This window comes from Haemaphysalis longicornis, unplaced genomic scaffold (assembly GCF_048455015.1).
Source record: "Haemaphysalis longicornis isolate Haplotype H1 unplaced genomic scaffold, Haemaphysalis longicornis Haplotype H1 scaffold_3, whole genome shotgun sequence".
NCBI classification, from domain to species: Eukaryota; Metazoa; Arthropoda; class Arachnida; order Ixodida; family Ixodidae; genus Haemaphysalis; species Haemaphysalis longicornis.
The window spans coordinates 32,531,479-32,554,099 of record NW_027526335.1 but is presented as its reverse complement, the minus strand read 5'-3'; the positions used below and the strand labels follow the sequence as shown (position 1 = coordinate 32,554,099).

General features: G+C 45.5%; 1 protein-coding gene across 1 annotated transcript in view; it reads left to right on the top strand.

Annotated features, from left to right (window-relative positions):
- The first annotated feature begins 5,959 nt into the window (after positions 1 to 5,959).
- The window catches only part of LOC144175184 (cell adhesion molecule Dscam2-like), a 97,378-nt gene continuing 80,716 nt past the window's right edge, over positions 5,960 to 22,621 (top strand). Inside the window, exons 1-2 of the mRNA XM_077704287.1 lie at positions 5,960 to 5,975; positions 7,169 to 7,336. Coding sequence (XP_077560413.1) covers positions 5,960 to 5,975; positions 7,169 to 7,336 — 184 coding nt within the window. The remainder of the gene's footprint in view (positions 5,976 to 7,168; positions 7,337 to 22,621) is intronic.

Sequence of the window (22,621 nt, the reverse complement as noted above, 5' to 3'; positions counted from 1 at the left end):
GGGGACTTAATGGAAATGGGGCACAAAAAATACAATACTCTATTCTAGCGTATGGCTGGGGAGAATTGGGACATGCTGTGGAGTGTCGAATACGGTAGATAGAGAAATGAGAAGGTTTAAAGGAGTGTTTAAGAATATACGTAGAAACAGAAGTAGTTGCTTAATGGTTTGTACCACCCTTCAAAGGCTGCGAGCTCTCTCCCGGAGAGGGGAGTGGCTTACGACGTTCTTTTTGGAGGCCGTCGGTGTATCACAAGGAGGGAATTTTCTCTTTTTCTCGGCAACGTAGAACAGTCTACGTTAAAGAAACAGACGCGCGGTTCGCGGGACGTGGGTGATTCTTTAACGGCGATGGAACTGCTATACAATGATGGTGAAAGGAGGCAGCTTCCAATAGCCACCTCTTCTTCATCTCTATTTTCAACGTCTTCCCGGCCACGCAATAATTGGAGGAGGAAGATCCTGAAGCCAATAGTGAACAAAGCTTGCTCAAGCTTACTGAGGGGTCCATTGTGCTCACAATCGCTGTGATGTCTGTGTTAGGACCGTGGGTATGTCCCAAACGTGCTTTACGGGCTACAAAATATCTGATAGAGTACCTGCAACACACAGGTCTAGACCATTCTCTGTAAATAACTCAACGTCTCTGTGCACATCAAGTTCTTCAACATCATCGCCATCATCTTCATCACGCCATCAACTGGCGTAGCAAGTTAGGCATTTTAGCCGTGCTAACATCGCCAGACTTCATTAAAGATCGGTCTCTCTCTCTCTCTCTCTCTCTCTCTCTCTCTCTCTCTCTCTCTCTCTCTCTCTCTCTAGCCGCACCATAGTAGTTCGTTCTTCTACCTCCGCCAACAGCCGCCTGTGACCCATACGTAGGGTTGTTCGTTTTCGGGTTTTATATTTTTTCAAATTCGGGGGGTAAAAATCGGGCGGTATTTTTCAAACTTATATTCGGGGAAAAATCGGTTTTTTTGCGAAACCATTCCTTACTTCGGGTTTTTTCGGGTTAAATATACGGTTGTACTTATCAGAACTTACACTGAGCTTATCAAAACGTATCACGGGCTTTTTAAGTATAACACGTTAAATTTGGTGTTTCAAGCTGGTAATTGGGACAGACACCAGAGTATTATAGCAAATACAGTATACTACCCGAAATTTTGTGTTTGTTTGAAAATGAATCAGTGGTGTTTGAAAATGAATGAATCAGTAAACATTGACTCTTAGAAATTATACATTTTATTCTCGAAAATCTGGTCATCGATTTTTTACACGTCCTTGTTGACATACATTATCATCTGCACCACGCACGGCTCTCAGCAGGGCCGACCGACGAGCGCGTCTAAGTCACCGTGACGGAGGCTGGCTGAAGAATAGCGATAATAATGCGGGTTGGAACCCACGCTGGTAAAAAAACCTGTACACAAAACGTCTTCGTCGCTCAATCTCTCCCCCACCGACTGGTCACCCGTCCCTTCCGCGTGAAATTCTTGGAAGCAGGTGCACATACCCGAGACTAATCTGCAGTGGGCAAAGGGGCAGATTTCTTTGCTTTTCTTTCACCCTAAATTTGTTCACAATGTACTCGAAGCGTGGCCGGCCTCAAACGTGTTTCCCACTTTCTTCTGCAAGCATTTTTTTAGGGGGGGGTGCATGTACGCCCTCACGGCGACCTGTCTAGAAAGCGTGGATAAAAACTGCAGCGCTACTCTCCAAGCAGCAGGGTGAAATGCACCCGTTTGTTTGTGAGCGGGGCGCCAGGAGAGAACGGCAGACCGTCAACTCACGATTGTGCAGATCGCTACAGGGAGGTTTATTCGGGGAGAAATCGGGTTTAACCCGATTCTCCTGAAACTTGTTCGGGGTGCAAGAATCGGGTAAAATCGGGTTTTACCCGAAAACGAACAACCCTACCCATACGCTATGCAGAATCCGGCCAGGGCAAGCGGCTGGCTTTGACCGCCGGCTGTCCTGGATGACTTGGCAGTGTTCGTGCAAGCTTCAGGAAGAATGAGCGTCGGACCGCTTGTCGTGTCGAGAGTTTCACGTACTGCCAGGCTCTTTTCATGCGAAGAACGATCCCTCTTTGGGGGGCTGCCTTTTTCTTTTTCTCTCTCGTTTTATTCATCACTCGGCATGTCGGCAGGGGCTTTTGTGTAGCCTTGTTTGGGGAAGTTGCATCTGCACATCGTAGGTACATCCATTTTTTTAGTTTTCGCTGTCTTCATTTGGGCGTATGGGTTTTCAGATTTTTTTTACGTTTTGTCTTGACCAGCAAAATGCCCTCTGAATTCGCATTGATGCGATGGCGGCATGGATCAGTGGGTTCCGTGGGCGAGTCTGAGGTTTCTGTGAGGTGTCGATACTTCTGATGTGTTTCTTATCTCACCTGCGGTGTTCGCGGACCTTTATTGATTCATTCGCTGCACACTGACCTGTCCAGGCCGGAAAGACTACGCAAACCAGACAACTCGTCAGATTCCCCCACTGCGTTGTCGTTACCCTGATGACTAGCTTGGGGAAGTTAATCGTTGGGAGCGCAATAGTCTGAGCAACCAACAGAAGTAATGCAGTCTACTTTTTCAGTTAATGTATTAATTCTGTCTAAGGATCAGTTTCCTGGGTGACTTTTGGTTCCTTAGGAGCTTTTTTAAAAGGTGTCATCAAATCTTTCTTTTGTTAATACAGTTACTGTTCTGAACAACCGATTCGCTGATGCTCAAAAAACCATTGTGTGTTTCTGGGGCTATTTTTACAATGTCATGGCTACAATGCTTCTGCAACTCCGGGAATAAGTGGGCCATTCTAAATTTGGTCAGCAGGGTTAAAGTTTCAAATTCGTCGACGATTTCAAATTCTTCGGTTCAGTGATCTGGGTCAACTAGCTGTTCAATAACGCGGTCCCCGTTCTTCAGGATTTCATCTTTTTTGATTAGGCTTTTCTTAAGGCAAATCAGCTTACCAGTTGATAATGGTTCAGCCTCCATGCCCGCGCTCAGCGTCGTTAATGTCTGTCGGTCATCGAGAACGGTCATAATAGGTGGAATTGACGCCGTTTCATCCGTTGGTCCCCGCAAGGCGTCCGCAAGAATCGGTAACGTCGCTGAGGGCGAGGGATCAGGTAACTCCTTGGCGCGTCCTCAGTTTCTTTCTGGTTCTTGGTCATTTCCGCCTGCGGTCAGTGTTGACTGGTAGCAGTTTAGCCCCATCGTTGCCGTGTCACTCACGTAGTCGTTATATGGCGGTTCGCTTTCAGTTCATCAACTGTGTAGTCCTCACATCCTGGTCACGGCACCATTTTATTTAAAAAACAGAGGCGTGGGTCGAGGGACGTGGGTTATCCTTTATTGGGGATGGAACTACTGTACAAGGATGGGGATAGTAGAAAATAGCCGCCAATAGCAAGTTCTTTATCAGTAATATTTTTAACAGTCTATTTTCGTTGTGGGGAGAAGCGAAGCAGGCATTCCCACCTGCTCGCAAGCGTGTGCTTAGGCTCGTAGGGCATGTTTGAAGCAATAAATGCTTGTTGTAGAGTGGCCTGGTTAAAACTAAGGCATTGAGTTCGTCCCTCCAACTCCGCGCGCACTCAATACACACACAAAAAAAAAACGCCAATACTGTACGCACAGGTTCAGACATAGCAGAGGTTGGTTCACAGCGCCACCGACGCCTGGTCGTCACCCGAAAGGCGAGAAATTAACCGGGACCTTTACGAACAGCAGCCATTTGGACAGTCACCGCTGTAATGACGAAATTAAAGCGGTGCATAACGAGGGAAATTGCAGAGCGTGCTTGGTTTTCCCGTATCTTCCACTGCAATTTGCCAGCTTAACGCTTCACGTGCGCATTTAACATTTGGCTCAGATATTGCTGGCAGCGCAACCTAAACGTCGCGCAAGTTTATTTTCACTGCTCAGAGCGGGCTGGAGGGTCCCCTAAAAAATGGCAGCATCTCCACTCCGTGAATGATGGCGAGGGTGCGGAGTACGGGGGCTCGAAATGGCATCCAAGTTGCGCCCCGAGTGACATCCGATTTGCGCCCCGACAGTCATTCGATTTGAGCCGTGAGTTGCACCTGATCATTCCCTAAATAAAACTGCAACTCACGGCTAAAATCGAATTTCGCTAGATTTTCGCTTGATGGTAGCGTGCGCACGGATGTGCGCGGACGGACATTGGGAGGGTCGTAAGGTACTCTGCCCCGTTACAGGCGAGGGAGTATGCAGTTTAACTCTCGGGTACCAACTCACGGTCGGGGGCGTTTAAAGAAGAGATACGGGCCACAAAAGCAAAACTTGCGCAGATAGATGCGGAGCGTTATCACGCAACGCAAATTATAGAGGGCGAAATACCCAAGAGAGCGCTGGGGACGGAAAACAGATACGCTCGCCGTAACGAAATAACGGAGATTGAATATAATGGGACAATTAGCAGCGAGAACGTAGAGATTGATCGTGCTGTTTTTCATCACTACAGGATCTTGTTTTCTCGAAGCCCTATTGAACTGGCAATGTTCGAAAGTAAATTTGTGTCACTTCTGCCAAAAATTGATGATGAAGCAAAGTCGCTTCTGGAATCCCCTATCACCGTCGATGAAGTTAAGGAAGCTATTGAAAACTTACGCCTGGGATAGTCACCAGGCCCAGATGGCCTGAATGCTGCTTCTTATAAGGCCTTTAAACATGACATATCCCCTGCGTTAACTGCTGTGTTCGAAGAAGCTTATATGTTTGAAAAGCTTCCACCGTCGTTTTCGGCTTCCCACACGATTTTAATTCCCAAAACAGAAGATATGGTCAAACTCCGTCAAGTCACATCGTACCGGCCCATAAGCTTAACAAATGTTGGTTATAAAATACTAATGAACATATTGGCTAGAAGGTTGCAGACTGTAATTAGCATCTTAGTAGGGCCGCATCAGACATGTGCTATTAAAGGCAGGTCATTTTTTACGAACATACACAAGGCACGGACTTGGAGTGCACTTGAGATTTGCGACGTGACGCATACAGCATCGCAATGCTAAAGGTAGTCCTAGAAAATGCGTTTGATCGTGTGCCCCCCGATGGACGTATGGCGGTTTTGGAACATCGTAACATCGGGACAGTCATTCTAGAGGGTGTGCGCATGGTGTATAGCGACTATACAACTTGATTGATTTTTAACAAAGTGGTTGGAAGGCGTATAGAAGTGTAGAGGTCCGTGAGACAGGGGTGTCCTCTTTCCCCTCTCCTCTTTTGCATATACATTAAATCATTATGTTTAAGCATAACAAAAAACGACACTGTCAAGGAATTTCAACTTCATGCAACTGAAAATAAAGTTCTAGCATACGCGGACGATATCGCTATCTTCTGCGTAGACCAACAAAGAATTGCTAGGATCATTAATACAGTTAAATGGTTAGTTATGTTAGTGGATGTGCTGTAAACTGGGACATGTGCCTGGGCATTTTGAATGGAGAGTGGAGTTCAACACCGGTGGTATTTCAAAATATCAAATGGGTCACGACGCCGGGGAAGTACCTTGGTGTTCCCCTAGAGTATTATTCCGACAGTGAAACTTCTTGGAGGAAACAAGCCGTAGAGCTTAGCGAAAAGGCAGACAAGTGGAAGGGGGTGAATTTATCCATCTTCGCTCGCACAACGATTTGCAGCCTTTTTTTAGCGAGCAAACTTTGGTATGTGTTGCAGGTACTTCACTTTTCACGGGCAAACGTCCAAAAGTTACATCGTGTTTTCGCAGTTTTTGTTTGGGGTTCATCCTGGGAGAGAACGAGTCGTACAAATATCTTTCGACCTGCACGGGAAGGGGGGTTAGGTTTAACACATTTCATTTTACGTCAGTTGGCAAACCGCTTTCTGTTTGGCGGGATGTAAAAGATCCCTTTTTGCGCACCGTTTGCCAAGTGAGATTAGGCAGGGTTTTTCCTGAGTTGTCTGTTACCACAATGTTTTTGCAAGGAGGTATCCGTGGCTCTTTAAAAGAAGTTGTGGACTCATTACGTTTCATATGCGCACGGTTTTCGTTAGAGTATCTGAGCGTAGTCACTAAAAAGAGACTGTATAACAATCTCTGTGACACTGTTTGTCCCATTCCTATGTACAGAATTGCTCACTCGGCTGGCACAGGTCGAGATGTGTCAAAACGGGTTAAAAAATGCCAGTTGCACCGGGACGTAAAACACTTTTCTTTCAACTACACACCGGGAAACTTCTTGCGAAAACATGGATGCAAGAAAAGGGCCTTTTTATGCCGTGGGGTGAACTGTGTTGGTTGCGCAACAAACCGGAAACCATTGAACATGTTTTCGTTGACTGTTGGGACGGGGTCTTCTTCTGGGATGTGCTGCAACGTACGCTGAAACAAGATCTGCCAATCGATGCCCATGGTACTCGGTATTTGTCCATTGAACATGATGATGGTGGCGTTCCTCTAGGTCTGCACAGTATATGGAGATGCCGAATGGCAGTCCGCACCCGGACATTGATGCGCACCCAGCAAATGAGTGTTTCCGAGAGGCCATATTCTCTTTTCTTGAAGTGCAAAAGGCACGCCAATGTGTTCCACACTGGTTGCCACAAGTGGAGAAGTTAACCAAAATGAAAATATTTTAGCAGTCAGCACTGTATCCTAGAGTGAAACAGTGATTTTATGTCTTAGTGCAATGGGTTTGTTTTGTTATTGTGCATTAAGTTTGTAACAGCGGTGTTTGTCTGGAAATAAAGAAAAAAAAAACGGTCGTAGCCCAATGGGTAAGACGACTGGCACTAACTCTGTCTGCTCTACCAGACACAGGCTCGAATCCTACCGGTGCCTGTGTGATTGTAAATGCTATGCAAAGGGACACTAACGAACATTGTGCCGTCTTAAGGTACTCAGCACGTAAAAAATTAAAGTCGTTCCACTCAACGTGAAAGCTGTGGGAAGTGCAGAGCAGTGATTCGCCATAATGGACTGTAGCGCCGTTATCCTCTCACTGCTACCACCCAATGGAAATCAAAGTTCCCGCCTGTTTCAAAGTAACCCGTTGAACTGTTGAATGAAGAATATCGTACAAGGTATGCTGCCGTGTGGTACACACACTTGGATTGAAGTGAAATATACGGTTCGATGTGGAAAGACTGAGCTCCAATCTCATTGTCTCCTTTTGTCGCAGTGATCCAGCAAGAGTACGAGGTCAACGTGCACGACGGGTTCGCCACTCGAGGCAGCACGGCCGTGCTCACGTGCCAGATACAGCCGGCCGCTGCCAGGGATTACACGAGCGTGCTCTCGTGGCTACGGGACGACAAGTACGTCATCACTGCGGAAAGCCTGTCACAAGGTAGGCTCCTATAGTGGTTTCTCGCGATGCCGACTTTGTTACATGCTAAACACAAAGCTGAGGGTGCAACATCCCACAGAGAGCAAGCGCAAAGGTGAAGCTCAGGTTTGAGGCACCGGCTATACTAAATGGCACTTCCCAGAAACGAACATCAGGAATGCTGGATACACTCGTCCAATTTAATATCAAAAGGGAATTCATATTTATCAACGCGAAGCTTTAGTGCTCTCTTTAATGGTGTTGTGTGCCAATACGCGCTGCAGAAAAGCCAACTTTCTCTTACGATGGTGTTTTGTGCCTAAAAAAAGTATTTTGTGCCTAATGAGCTTTTTGTGCCTGCCCTAAGCAGCGCTAGTTGTTGAGTTTATTGTGTCGCACATAGCAAAGTAACCCAGAGGAAGAAGAGGACATCGCTCGAGGACGCTAGGGAAGAAAGAAGAGGAGAAAGACGAGGAACTTTCGGACGCCATGATCGTAGTGACAAGCAAGTCAATGTGACTGAAATACAGTTATTCTGTCGTTGCGGTGGCTTCGGACTCCATTCTTCCACAACACTAGTATTGAACCAAGAGTGTAAAACATAGGTATATTATTCCTTTTTGGTAAGATGACATGTCATCACCCCGATACAAAGCGGAAACCAATAGAAATCATCATCAAATCATCATCGGTGATGAATGGTCGTGGTTGAAGTGAAAGAAAAAAACGCTTCCCGTGGACAGAATCGAAACTGAGTCCCTCGCGTTATGGAGTCGGCGCTATCCGCTTACTCCATGTCGACATGGCAGAAGCGAACGGCCAGCAACAGTTATACCGATTCGCGCCGTACACCCCAAACCCAAGCGTTAGGCCTACCGAGTGCACACCCGACAGTTGCTGTGGGTATTCTCGAAAAGTGGTGCGTACCTTTGCAGTAGCACGTACTCGCAGTGTGGGATTGGCCAACCACAGAATCCATCGCGAGAAAGCTTCACGTTCAATCATCGCAGGGCCCCATTTTAACCATTGGTATTCCAGGTAATAATTCAAATTATGGAAAGGTCTTCAATGCACACGTCGTAACTAGTACATGCTGAAGTTTTCCTCTCTGCTATTATTTTTTTTTATTTCGTAATGTCTATAATACGGAGAACAGTATGTATTTTGTGTACCGCATCTTAATATTTTGTGCGGAGTCGATGAACAATTACCACTTCTTTGGTTGGTGATAGAGTGTGCAATGCATTGCCTCTCTGATTGCGTGAAGCGTGAGGGAACTTTGGCACATAATTGACATCACGAAGCGAGGAGGGCAATTTGAAACCAGCCGTGTTAAACTCAAAGTCCTCTGTAATGAACGCATCGTTTCTCGCTAAGAAAAACTGTTCCGGGCTATGAATAGTTCCACGTTTCGAATAAAGTAAACATGCCGGTTGGCCTCATGGTCCCTTTAACAGGTGTACCTGTAAAATTGAGGAAGACACTTACCCGAAAGTGGCTCAATGGATGGGAAGCGCAGATTTTCGGAATCGTTTAAGAGTACCCACCATGGGAGGTCGCTGAATTCGATCGTGGCGAACAGTGAATATCTACGGCATAATCAGCTATAGTTTGTTTCCGCTCGACTACCGCGCATTACTCTCCTTCATAAAACTATCCTGAGAAGGCCAGCAATAGATACGAAAGGAATCGTTGTTTTGAAATTTCGAATAAAAGTTTTCTTAACGTAGAAAGCTTGGTGAAATGCTTAATAAAATTTCCGAATTGGTACTCATCGCGAGTAGCTATGAATACGGTTCTAAGTGGATTAAGCAGAACGAGATGTGCAACCATTGTACGGAGCCATATGTCCCATTACTGCAATTTTTACACACTGCACAAGGTCTAGATGATTACAGCGTTTACATGGATATTGCAGCTTGCCAGAATATTATTTCCTTGGTTGGGGGCTTACAAACTGTGATCTCCTTTACACCGCAGAGTTCTCATCTGTTTTCCTCGCATTTTGCCCGTCTAACAGGTGGTGCATTTCTTTTTCATCAGTGCAGCTGTTCTATTGCTTTGATTGTAGGGTTTAACGCGCCGACGCAACGCAGGCGATGAGTCGTGCCGTAGTGGAGGGCTCCGGATTAATTTTGACCACCTGGGGATCTTTAACGGGCGCCGAAACCTCGAACAAACGGGCGTTTTCGCTCTGCGCCTCCATCAGAAAAGCGGTCGCCGCGGCCGGTAATCGAACCCGCGTCCTCGTGCCGCAGCTGTTGTGGCTGGACGTAATGTATGGCGCATAACGCGTAACGCGTACAACATACCATGAAAATGCCGAGCGCTCGTGAGCGCGTGCTTCGCGGCGCACATGGCACATTGATGACGGAACGTGTAAATAAACAATTTCTAAATTGTACAATTGCGTGGTAATGTGTCCTTCAGTGCTCACGTAGAAGGTAATCCTGCATCTTCGCTATGGTTCAAGCCTTGCGCAACTTAGTTTAAGATTCGCGCGTTTTTTCTCTTTTTTTTTTTTGCGAAAAAAAATGCAACGCGCTAACGACCCGCCGTGGTGGCTCAGTTGCTATGGCGTTGTGCTGCTGAGCACAAGGACTGGGGTTCAATTCCCGTCCGCGGCGACCCCTTTTCTGATGGAGGCGAAAATGAAAAAAAAAAGAAAAAAAAGCCCGTGTGTTCGAGATTTCGGCGCACGTTGAAGGTCCCCAGGTGGTCAAAATTATTCCGGAGCCCTCCACTACGGCGCGCATCATCGCATGTGTAGCGTCGGAGCGTTAAACCATGCAATTAATCAATTAATCAAATAACACGCTAACGGAACGCTTACTATAATAAAGTCCTTATCTCTTTTATTACGCATAATTCTTTCGCCTTAAATGTCCCTATGGCTACCTTTGCACTTCAAAACTATTAGCATGTATGAAGGGGGCTCACGATGCTCGATAGTAGAAACTTTTTGGCGTGCCCATGTATGCCTTTCAAAAGGAGACATCATGGCTCCTTTGATGTTTTACAGCAAAGCTGTATACCTCTACCGCCCAACTGTTTTATCGCCGTGTGCAAAAATGAACTTCTTGTGCAAAAACGCCAAGGCATCGAGTCCTAAGACGCCGAGCTCAGCGTCAGACTAATCAGGCATACAGCATAAAGCTCAGAATTCATTTAAGGAAATCATAAAGCAAGCATCTAAACCGCATTACGGATGATAAGGCGCCTGCGAGCAATTGGACTCCCTCACCATGTGTTCCTGGTAAACATTACATTTGCAGATTATCTTTGAAGGCTAGGCAAGACTAGTGTCACTAAAAAGAGCAGTTCTTGCCCAAGACGCCGAGCGCATGCATCAGGCTAGGCAGGACCCAGCATTTGCCGCCAGAGAAGCCGAGCGTAGTGTCAGTAGATAAGGTAATAGAGTACCGCCATTGAGGCACGCAGGTGGGAATGGCGGCCATTTTGTCGTTCTTTACTGTTGCGACATTTCCGCATCTACGGAATCCCGTTAACTCCGACCGGGTCGTTTGTTAACAACACTACCGAAGATGCATTAAAACGGCATCTTTGGACACGCTTCTACTGCTGCTGAAATGCTGTTACACGCGTTTTCTTTGATTCACTTTCTGAACGACTATGGGAAAACCACGCATCGGCTTCTAGCAGCTTCCTGAGAAAGGAGACGCAGTAGTTGTAGTAGTAGAAAACTTTATTATAAAGTCAGGCTATTTAGCTCTCAGAAGGTGGTGCCCTTAGTCGAGGGCCCCATTTGCTGCTGCGATTCGTCTTGCCCAGTCGATCAGTCCGCGCTGGTCATCCAAGGCTGAGCTGGAAAGAGCGGTTTCCCATCCGGAGGGGGAGGGGCTGGGTATAGGCAACTGGGTCCGGGGTTTGGGGCATTCCCATGTGGAGTGGTACAGGTTCGGGTGTCCTCCGCAGAATGGGCATCTATCTGGGTACATGGTAGGGTAAAATTTGTGCCGGAGCGAGAGACTAGGAAACGTGTTAGTTTGTAGCTGGCGCCATGCAGCGGCTTCCTCACGGGTGAGTTGCGCGTGTGGCGGAGGAAGTGTCCTACGGGAGATTCTGTAGTGTTGTAGTATATGTGTGTATGTGAGTGGGATATATATATTTCTGTCTTGTCTGGTTTGGGTTGGTCTTCCGCTGGCGCCCGGAGGGTGAGGCCTCGGGCTACCGCATGAACGCGTTCATTGCCAGGGAAACACGCATGCCCAGGTGTCCAAATTAGACGGACTGGTGGAATCTGTCGGTTTCGCTGCAGGATGTGATCGGCGGTCGGGGTGATACGTCCTTGCGCATAATTTCGGCATGCCTCCTGTGAGTCGGATATAATATTTATTGGGTTCCCTGAAGGGCGAGTGCTGAAAACCGGGCATCTATTTCAGCGAGCGTCATGTTCCTTCAAATTTAAAACGCAAAAAGGACCAGCACGCGCTGCTTGCTGCACGTGTATTTCTTCATCGCCCTCTTCGTTGCGTGGCTCAGTAGTACCACGTGACAGTTCCGCAGGCGGTTCAAATACAATTAACAACAATGACGTCAGTCGCGCGCAGCTTCAGAGCAGGGAGGACAAGCTAAGCCTAGCAGAGTTGACCGGCTAAAACGCAAAAACAACAAAATTACGGCGCCGAAGAACCGTCACAGTGTAAACGTGTAAACAAATGTCACGTACTCCCAACTGACCAATGATCATGGCTGCGGCTCGCAGCAATAGGAGAAAAGAGTGCCGATGCTCTGGACCCGTATCCAGTGACACTAGCCGAGTGCTACCGGCAAGCCCGCCGAGCAGACGAGAAACATTTCACACCCTCCTCCATCATTATTTGTAGTGGAATTACAACGGCTTTGCTGGACATCCACTTTCAAAGGGCGGGAAGGCGACCAATGTTTTTGGAGCGGTAGACCCCGTGACCTCAAATCGTCTCCAAGAAAGAAAGAAGAAAAGCGACGCTAGAATTGCAAACTCAAAATTGCTAGATTGCAAACTCTCCACCCCAAAATATCGACGCCCAAAACAGTGCTGGTTCTCGGCAGTGTTTCGCATCTAATTAATAATAGTGCAATCGTTCTACGCACGCGACCACGCTGTCACCGCCAGCCATCTACGTGTCGCTGTTTCACCGCTCGATTGAGTCGCTAGCTTCGGGGCGACCGGGCGTAGAAACGCAAGGCGAACTATTACAAACAATTTCGCATCAGAGGGCCTAAGGGGCATGTCTTTCATCTTGCCATTTCAGCGCACCGTCTATGCGTGGCAGCCGCGATTGACCCTCAGGCCCATCGAACACGGCAAAATGACGTGATCCGGAGCTGCTTCGGAAACCGCTGCCAAGCCGGCCGGACTAATGATTGTTCTTGCCGAAGCGGCGTTGTGCCAACAAAACTTAATGAAGAACGCCATCGATTATTTCTCGACCGAACTCTGCGAGCGGGACATACGCAATTCAAAATTAATGATGAGGTCGCCGCTTCTCAGCACCGGAAAATTTCTGGCTCTCCTTGGTAATTGCAGCAAAAATAAAGTAGCGGAAGGTCTAATTGAGGTACTTCGAGCCGGCGGTATCGTGCGTTTTTGCGTGTATATCCTCGTGGAGACATTAGGATCAATGAAACCGAAAAATGGAGTTGTCGCACGCTAGATACAGTGTTTATGTGTATGCCTTGCACTGAACTACCTAAGTGAAATGTAGACGTGGAATATTATTTTGCGATAACATTACGATTATTCCTTTTATCCTGATATACAATGACACGGGTTCTGAAAGACCCAAATGTTTATTCAACTTTTTTTTTTATAACTTGGCACGACAAACGGATATATCGAATTGCCGTAATTTCCCAAAAACGTATTCCCATGGATGTCTTGGTCGTGTACATATAAATGTTGCGTTGCCCTATTTCGAGCTACCAAACATGTCATACACGCGCTGTTGGTTTATGCATTCGAAAATGTCATTATAAAATAGGGAACCCTTTTTTTGCGTAGAGCGAGCACCGCCAAGCTCTAAGGCTTTCGCAATGCCATTAGGAAGGCACGCAGCAACGGCACAGCCGTCACTATATATGCATCACAAGCCAGAATGGGGATGCCTATTGTTGAGAGCTGGGAGCCCAAAGCATTAGGAACCAGGGAATCGAATAATGCATGTTTTGTGGGGTCATGTATACAAAACTAAGGACATTGGTATAGGGAGGCGCGGTGGCTGAGGCCACTGTAAAATGTATCTCTAAAAGAGCCAGCGGTCACCCCATGTACCTTGTCTCTCTCTGGCACACAGCTTCCCTGCCCAGCCACATTTGTAAATGCATAGCAAACTTTCCCAACAGTATCATTACGAGTGCGATGTTGCAAGGCCCTGGGCGGAGACAGATCGAAGAAAAAATGGGCTGTCGAAAGAGGGGCTTTTCGCAGAGTTGTTGCTGTGCGGTCCATCTGATCTTCGTCTAAAGCATTGTGTCCGACTGCAATGGTACCATTATGTTTCTCTTGGCCATGTTCGGTGTACGAGTATACGTGCTTCTTGCAGGGTGAAAAAGTTGGGAAACCAATGTCAGGACATGTAGCGAACGTGTAGTTGCAATTAGAGGGTCAATTAACAAGCAGAAGGAGAAAGATGAGTTCATAGACATACAGTAACTTCTTAATTGCACAGAATAACTTATCACGCCCTGTATCCGAGAAAAAGATAAACGAGATTGGTCAATTATTATACGGATTCCCAACGAATGACAGAAGAGTGAGATCATGAAATACAATAAGAATTTCCAGTAGCCGTCCCGAATTAAGCTTTTTTTGTTTTAAATGAACGATGTATAAATAATGTATGAATGTATAATGTAGTAATAATGTAGTAATGTATAAATAAGCGAGTTATTTTCTAATACTCAGCATAAAACTGTCTTATTATATTGAGTCATGATGTTTAGTGACAAAAACCGCGGCATACCGTTCGTGTCATAACCTTACCAGCGGTTTAATCAACAAGACTGATACCTTAATTTACATCAAATAATTGGTATTGTTGCAGGTACTTGATTTTAAACGCAGTGCTAATAATAAAATTTAATTAATTAAGTAAACGTCATGCTCTGCAGACAGATAATAGAAAAATAATAAAAAGTTGCCTTCGGAGGCTGATCTCCAATAGAAAGTTCCTTAAAAGGTGTGCCTGAAACAGAAAGCTATTGTCACCATTCTGTAAGGTAATTGAGGTAACCCCTTTCCCCCCCCCTCAACACCCCCCGCCCCCCGTTCATGTAGCAGAAAGGTTTAGAGCGTGTACAAGGAGATTCAAGGTTCGTAACTTCCCTAACATCTTTTTTTAGGATGTGCCATTCGTGGGGTACGAAACGAAAATCTTGAAGCTTGAGCGTGATAAGCAACAGCAGACTAAGATATGGCGAGATGCATCACACGGAGACTTTCAAAATGACGTCTTTTTATCGCAAGAAACAAACAAACAAACCGATGTTTTTAAGGCGAGAACCTTAGACATGTATGTTTCATGGAACGTACGAAGTACGGAAAATTGCGGAGAAAATTGGCGCAACCGGAAATCAGAGTGCTAGCCTGGGAGCACGCGCTGGGAAAGGGAAGCATAAACGCTGGATGAGAGTTCTAGAAAGGGCGACGAACCGTAGAACGTTCTAGACGCGCATTGTTTACGTTGCCGCGTTGGCTCATATGCGTGATGGCGCACTCGCGGGCAGGGAAAATCGAGAATGTATACGCCATAGCGGAAGATTCAGGCCAGCTCTAAGTGCCACAAGTCGTAATCGCTGTCTAGAGGAAGCGACTATGCTGCCGCAGCGGTCCGACCAGAGCAGCGTGAGAGTTGAACTCATATTGCTCCAGATCAACAGGAGTGCATTCAATATTCGAATGTTCTAAGCATCACACCTAATTTCTTCTTAAAGAATCATGTAGATATTTTTTATTTGCGATAGAATGCGTAGATTGGTGGGCTATTTAAAGCTTAAAGCGACAAATTAACGAAAGCTATTAGTGCCGGCCCTTTTGTAGACAGCCTTTTTAAGTCCTTGCTATTATGAAACAGTCGAGATGAATTCTTAGCTCGCGTAGTGCGCATTACTAACCATCCAGGGCAGAACTGTGTCTAGCAAAAGTGTTTTCTAAGCCTCGGCTGTTAACGGGAAGGTATTTTTGCCACAGCACGCGCGCGATTATTGGACTCTCGGGCAGAAATAATTCATACATCTCCCGGAGCCCGCTTTATCCAGGTGGCTGTCCTTAGACATATTCGGCGAAGAATATAATTAAAATATTCCGAAGATAGGTTTTTAACCTTGGTACAAGTGTTGGTGCGGCAGTGCTTAAAATACACTTCAAGTGGGTGTTTGTGGTCATTACTGGCTATCGAAAAATTACGTTGTTGGGGAAAGGGACGCGTTAAAAGAGGTTCCCACTTCATCGCGCAGCCCGAATCCTCTCCCTGTAGTCGTGATACTAACGCGTATTCTCTCTGATTTGCTCTATGCGTTGTAAATGTACAAATAACGCTCTCCCGCATGAACACGCGAAGACGTTGAAGCTGCCCTTAACTAACGGCATTTCACGCTCGAAAGGCTTAATATGCCCGGAGGAGGATTATTTTTTTTTTTTTTTTTGTGGGCCGTATAGTTTGCTGGGTTTGGAGAAAACGTGTTTAAGATATGGACGTGGCACCAGCTCAGGCACAAATGCTTCATTCCTTGTAATCACTTAAGGTACTAGCGGAGGAGCAGACACCAGGCCAGCCCCAGTGTCTTAATGCTTCGAAATCTTAAGAGCGTACAGGCTTAGAAAAAATAACGAATGTTTCCAAGGGTGCCGCGTTCCCAAACACGTAATTAGCCGAAGCCAGTAATCACACTCGTGAGGAATTTTAAGCACTGCCGTACACGCACGCACACCATTCCCAAAACCCTCCTTTTTACATTTACAAGGCTTCCAAGGAAGAAGAGTGGCATCAAAAATTACCCGCGCTTCGCGAAGATAACAGGGAGACGGGCGAAATATAAAACTTTAAAGGCATCTCGGCGAAATTTCAACGCTGGCGCATTAATCAGGCAGAAAATAATTCTGCGTCGAGCGGAAAGAAAGTTTTCTGTTTGGTGGGATGAAGAAGCAGACGATAAAAAGAAAGTGGAAAGCTGTCTGCTTCAGACGTTAGGGATGGTTCCGTCTTGGCCGTCGTCTGCAGAAACGAGCGCAAAAAGGGGAGGCGACGCAGACGACAGTTCGAGCAGAAAAACTATCCCGAAACAGAAGGCGGAGTGAAAATAGTGACGAAGGGTTAAAGTAGCCGATGGAGAAGAGATTAGCTTTTCCGGCGCGCCAGTTGTCTCTCATCTCGGTTCAGCAGCTTCTTCGCCGAAGCGACCGGAGGGCTGAGTCACTTATGCGGAAACACGGCAAGGCCGTGTACGAGACGGGCGAAGGAAATACGCCGCTGAAATGTGCACGCGCCGCCATGCTCGTCCATGAAAAATAATTGCAAAAAGAAAGCGAACTCTGGCGGTGGCGTAAAGATTTAAAACCTGTAACCGCGGCATGCATAGTGGAGTGCTTCTTGATTCTTCTTATTTTCTCGGTCATTTTCTTCTAAGAGACACCTGACCGAAAAAAATTTGCCAGACATTCCGGTTTTAACGATATTCTGTCTGTTTTTAGTACGGCCTGTTTTGGGAAGTTGAGCTGCGCGAAAATATTCGTAGAAAAGAAAGATGTGCTTGACAACCATGTAGGAAGCCTGCGGAAAATAGTGGTTTCCTGCAACTATGCTTACTTAGTACTTAACGACTGTTTCGAGTAAAAGTCTGCGATCGATGTGTCTTGGCGTCCTCGTTAACTTTCGATTTTACCTTTGTTTGCGTACGGCGACTGCCCGTCTCTTCAGTTGCTACAACCCACCTGCGTTGCTTTAAATGTTTGCTTAGGAAACTCCTTGATTGGAATATCGTACGTTCTTTCGTTCCTTTCCTTGACTAAAGTTCACACAGCTTTACGTAAGATGCGCTTATCTCAGAAAATCAGGTATAACCAGGAAAATAGCTGCATGCTATGCTTTCATTTATTTATTTATTTATTTATTTATTTATTTATTTATTTATTTATTTATTTATTTATTTATTTATTTATTTATTTATTTATTTATTTATTTATTTATTTATTTATTTATTTATTTATTTATTTATTTATTTATTTATTTATTTATTTATTTATTTATAAGTGCGGTACATTTTTGCGAAATAATTTCGTTCGGGCGAAGAATGGGCGTATTGTGTGAAAAGGTTAATAATGTTCGGGGTCAAGGTGTGATTTGGTTTACTGTCGCAACTGATTCTGTCGTGAAGGAGGGAGCACAGGAGCTTGAGCCTGGTTACGTTTCGGGCGATTATGAAGTGATTCCATCTGTAGCTGCTTCAATGAGCTTGTAAGGGCGGTCTGACTATGCAATCAGAAAGAATTCATCGCGTAGCGGGTCTTTGGGTTCGTTCTAACTTCGCAATCTATTCTGTGTAGTGTGGACTCCATACAATTGTACCGTTTTCGAGTCCCGGACGGATTAATGTACGGTGCGCCTCTTGTTTTAAAATTTTAAACGAAGCTTTCAGCCTACCACTGATTCCGTCTGTAGTCCACACAAAACGCACTGCAGGAAAGCCAGCTTTTTCTGTCAGCATTGACGATTGTAGTAGAAGTGAAGGAAATTTAAACCGCTTCTCGCGGCAGGAATCAAACTTCGGTCCCTCGCGATATGAAGCCGACGTCTATCCGATCGCGCTATTCCGGCATCGTCGGTGGGGTTTGTATTTGGACTCAGAGGAGTGCATGGACGTGAATAATTAGACAGAAAATGCACCCCTCCGGCTAACGACGACGATGGTTGAACGCTAGAAAAAGCCACAGAATGCCCGTGTCAGTAAAGCACTAGAGAGCACAATCGCAGTGCTGCAAACCGTACCGATAAGAAACAGGTGTTCCCATAAAGAGGGCACACTCTAACGCCCCAGGGTCCGCTCGTTTCTGGGTTGGATCGTTTGGTGTTGGACTTGATTTTGGAAGGACAGCTCCCCGTTCCCCCTTGGTTGTCGTTTCGACAGAGGGGTCATTGACTTAAATGACTGGCTCAGCCTTCTACGTATGAAGCACTCACATGCCTGATTAAATGCCTCGTTACGGATGTCCAAATTTCTGTGCCAGCTATTGTTTGTAATTGTCAGGCCTCAGTGCTTCACCAAGGGGGCAAGCCTTAATGCGTTGAGTTGCTATTTTGTAAATGTGAGTAATGATTCTTTTGCTTCTGTCTTTGTAATAAAAACAGTTTTAGAAATGTGAATCGATATTCCACTCCGCCCGCACCAGTAAGCGAGGTTACAAAGGTTGTTATTTAAAGAAACTTGCGTCTAACCAATATCACTAAAAAAAAATAACGCGATCGTCGGCAAATAATCTCGCATTTACTCTTTCATCAATATACTTGACAATGTCATTTATATATATCAGGAAAAGTAATTTCCCAAGAACCGACCGTCGTGGTACATCAGACCATCCCGGCAAGATATTAGACCTAGAGTCGTTACACTAGCCTTGCTCGCATTTAAACAGATAGGCCTCTATCCATCTTACCAACTTCGTATCTGCGGGGATACGAAGCACGAAAAAGGAGAGGAAAATTTATAGCATTTTATAAGAATGTGACTATTTTCCTATAGCTACCTTCAAAATTCTCCGTGTTCTTTTGTTCGCCAATACAAAGTTTCGTTCACGTCAACATCAATCAAGTGGCCTAATATTAGACAAGATCCTGGAAGGTCTGAGGCACTGGCGTTTTAATCCTTGCAAGTGAAAGTTTGGCTGAAAGAGCAAGATCAAAAATGATTCCTCCAAAATTATAGTTTTTGTTTTTAATTTAATGAATCAAAATAATCGCTTAGGAATAATTACCAGGAAATATTTCCTTTCATACTCAGCGCTCATACATGCGCTGATGTTATGTGCCTGTGGAGGTGTCTTGATGGAATTTGAGGAGTATAAAATACATGAAAAGATCAAAATTGCTAGGTTTTGTCAATAATATTGCCATTTCGTGTGAAAAATGGTTTAAAATGTTTGAGTTGACTGGGATTTTCATTAAATACGGCCTTTATGATATACCTTTGGGTTGGCAGTGCAACTTTATTAAGGCTGGGCCAAGGGGTAAACTTAGGTCAGCCTTCTGGGCCTTAAAAAAGGAGAAGAGCTCAATGATTGAGGGCACGAAATGCATATACATAACGGGTTTAATTTTGTATTTTTCTTCTCAAACATAACTCTTGTTTTCTTTTGTTTTTTTTTTCCAGCTTGATTGCCATGCACCGTATTCATTCCTGTAGTGCGATTATACGTTTTATAAACGTGTACTTGTGACTTCACAGGTCTGGCTGCAGATCTTCTTTAGATATTTATTACGCGATTTTTTTTTCTTTTATAAACAACACGAGTCATGAAAGTAAGCTTATTGTTTATCGACGCATAATATTTTATACAGGATTTAAGATTTTTGTTCACTAAGTCTGAGCAGTGGCAGGGTCAGTTGACCAGCTCCAACCCAGATCACCAACAACATCTGGTAGACCAGGCGAGACAGGCCGCCAAGACTCAGGGCTTCCTGGACTAAGGAGGTCCCCCCCCCCCCCCTGGTGGTCAACCCAACAACATTGACTGCTCAATTAAATGTTTATTCCTCCTCCTCCACTAAACTTGATAATTTGAGGTTACATTGACTGCTCAATTAAATGTTTATTCCTCCTCTTCCACTAAACTTGATAATTTGAGGTTATCTGCTTTCTTTGTCACCATTTTAAACTTTGATTCTGTCTGGTAAATGTTACTTTTCCCTCAAGAAGAGTTTCAAAAAATGTATGAAATTCAACGGGACCTTGAAGGCCACATAGAGCTTTGCTTGGATCAAAACATTTCCGCGGCAGATCAAAAAATAGGCCAAGTTTAACATAAACTGCCCTTAATTATGCTGATGGTTTCTGGAAAAGTACGCACGGGCTTATTGAACGAACAAAAGATTAAGCCATCCGCCAACAGTCAAAAACATGGAAGTGTTTTATCCTTCGGCATTATACGTAATGCCAAAAAGAATTCTATTTTTCTTATTTTCAGAATTTAGACAATTTTTCCTGCATTTTTATTTCTTTCTCAGCATTTCTAAAGTCATATTCCTATTTCCATACAACGCTGACGCAAAGTACGTTCCATATACATTCTTAGGCATGATGTACACAATGGTATCTCTGCAGTCAGCTAAAGTGGACAGGAAGGAGTTCAGCGAACCGCACTCGTGGGCCGGAGGGACCGGAAATGTTCAAGCAGAAGCTTAGAGTTGCGTGATGAAATTGGGGGCGTTCGTATTGAGGCATCGTATGAAAACGTTGCTATTTCTGAATGCTCAGACAGCGCGAAATGCTTGGTTTCGATCCTGAAGCTGCTGCTGCCATCTCTCCGTAGTCTCGTGTACTAAGCAGTTCTTCGATTCACCGCCGCTTTCAAAGCACACCCTGATTCACTAGAACAAGTGTTAATTCGTTCTTCGCTGTCTTGCTGACTCTGTCTCTGCCTCAGCTTGCCACCCGCTTGTAGTACCATTAACACGGTGGCGCATGCGCACATTGAGCTATGCGGAAACACAGCATTTAACACTTTTCATGTTTGTCGGCTAAAACAACGAACGTGTTTATTTTAAAGGTTCCGTGCGACGCTGCCGATAAACGGTTTTAGTCTTTTGTGCCTGCAAACAATTCGAAAGTAACAGTTACCGCCAGCACTAACCAGGCCCACATTTTCGATGGATGCAGCTTGTTCCCCAAAGTGAGAGCAGAACTCCAATCACCAGCCCTAAACAACCAACGCCGCCTTGCAGATTTCGTAACGAAACTTGTTAGAGGTGCCCTGAACTGAGGGTACCTAACCCGGCTGGTAGTTCTGCAATAAAGCTTTATTCATTAATTCATTCAACCACCAGCACTGCGTGCTTCCTTGACCGCATCAGATAGCATCTAGTTTGCTCTTGTTGCGATTTTCTGCAAAACTGCTATCGAATGCTTTTAATGCCGCAACTGAAAGTTAGCCTCCAACAGGCGCTATGAGTCTTAAGGAACCGGCACTCAAGCCCGCAAACAATCTTCAGACCGAGAAAAAGAGAGGAATCTTTTCAGCGAGCTTTGCTGTTGTCTGATTGGCTTAGAACATTTGGCTTGTACCCTTCCTGACCACAGTAGCGATCCCAGAGATTGTTTTTTTTTTTTTTTTTTGGGGGGGGGGGAGGGGATTTTTAGGAGGGGGGGGGTGGGGAGCAAAAGAGGAACCGCTCCCCTCTTTGCGCCAGTTCTGCGGAGGAGGTGATAACCGTGCAGGGGAGTGCGCGTATGCGGTGTAACCCGCTTGCGCCCAAATCATTTAGCGACACAGTGGTTTTTGGCGCCCCGTAGGCGCTGCAACGGCTGGCTCGAGCCCGCATTTCTGGTTCGCCCCCCCCCCCCCCCCCTTTGGGACCGCCACTACCTGACCACCTAAACTAAGTGGTTGACTAGGTTTAGAAAAACTTCTCGTGCAACATTCTGAGCAATTCAAGCGCATACCGTACCACGACAGATCGTACACTCGCAGCGACGTCGACAATGCTACTCCATCTCCAGACATTTCCTGTCCCCAAAGACATGCTCAGTGTTTTCAAGACCAAACGTCGAACCTCTATTACGTTCCATTCCTGATGCCAGCAAAGTTAAGAGGCTTCAAGCAAGTGCACCAGCATTGTCTTCATTCGTACAAAGCATTCAAATGGGTGCCTGTCTTGTGCACGACTCTAAAACAGTTTAGAAAAGCCCATAAATTTGATTCTGCGGCGTACATGACCGTACAGCGTCTGCAGGACTGAAGTTGGTTTTTCACGATTATATTCTATGTTTCGTGTTCGGTAAACTATACGTGCTGCTAGGCAATCAGAGAATCTCTTTTGTCAATAACTGTTCGTCAGCTGGATGCAACAGTTGGGAAATATTTCACCTTAACGTCGTATAGAATGCTCGTTTTTCGCTATTTGCACTTACGTGACACAAAACCTTGATTATTATTAATGCATGACTCGGGGCCCAGGGTGGACCAGTGAAGAGTGTTCGGTAGCGTATTCAAACACGTACAGGCGCGTCAACCCGGTTCAAAGGGTGGCAGGAGCCGCCCATGAGCCATGGGTACCACGAAAAAAAATTTTCTTGGAGATGGTTTTGCATCCTGCA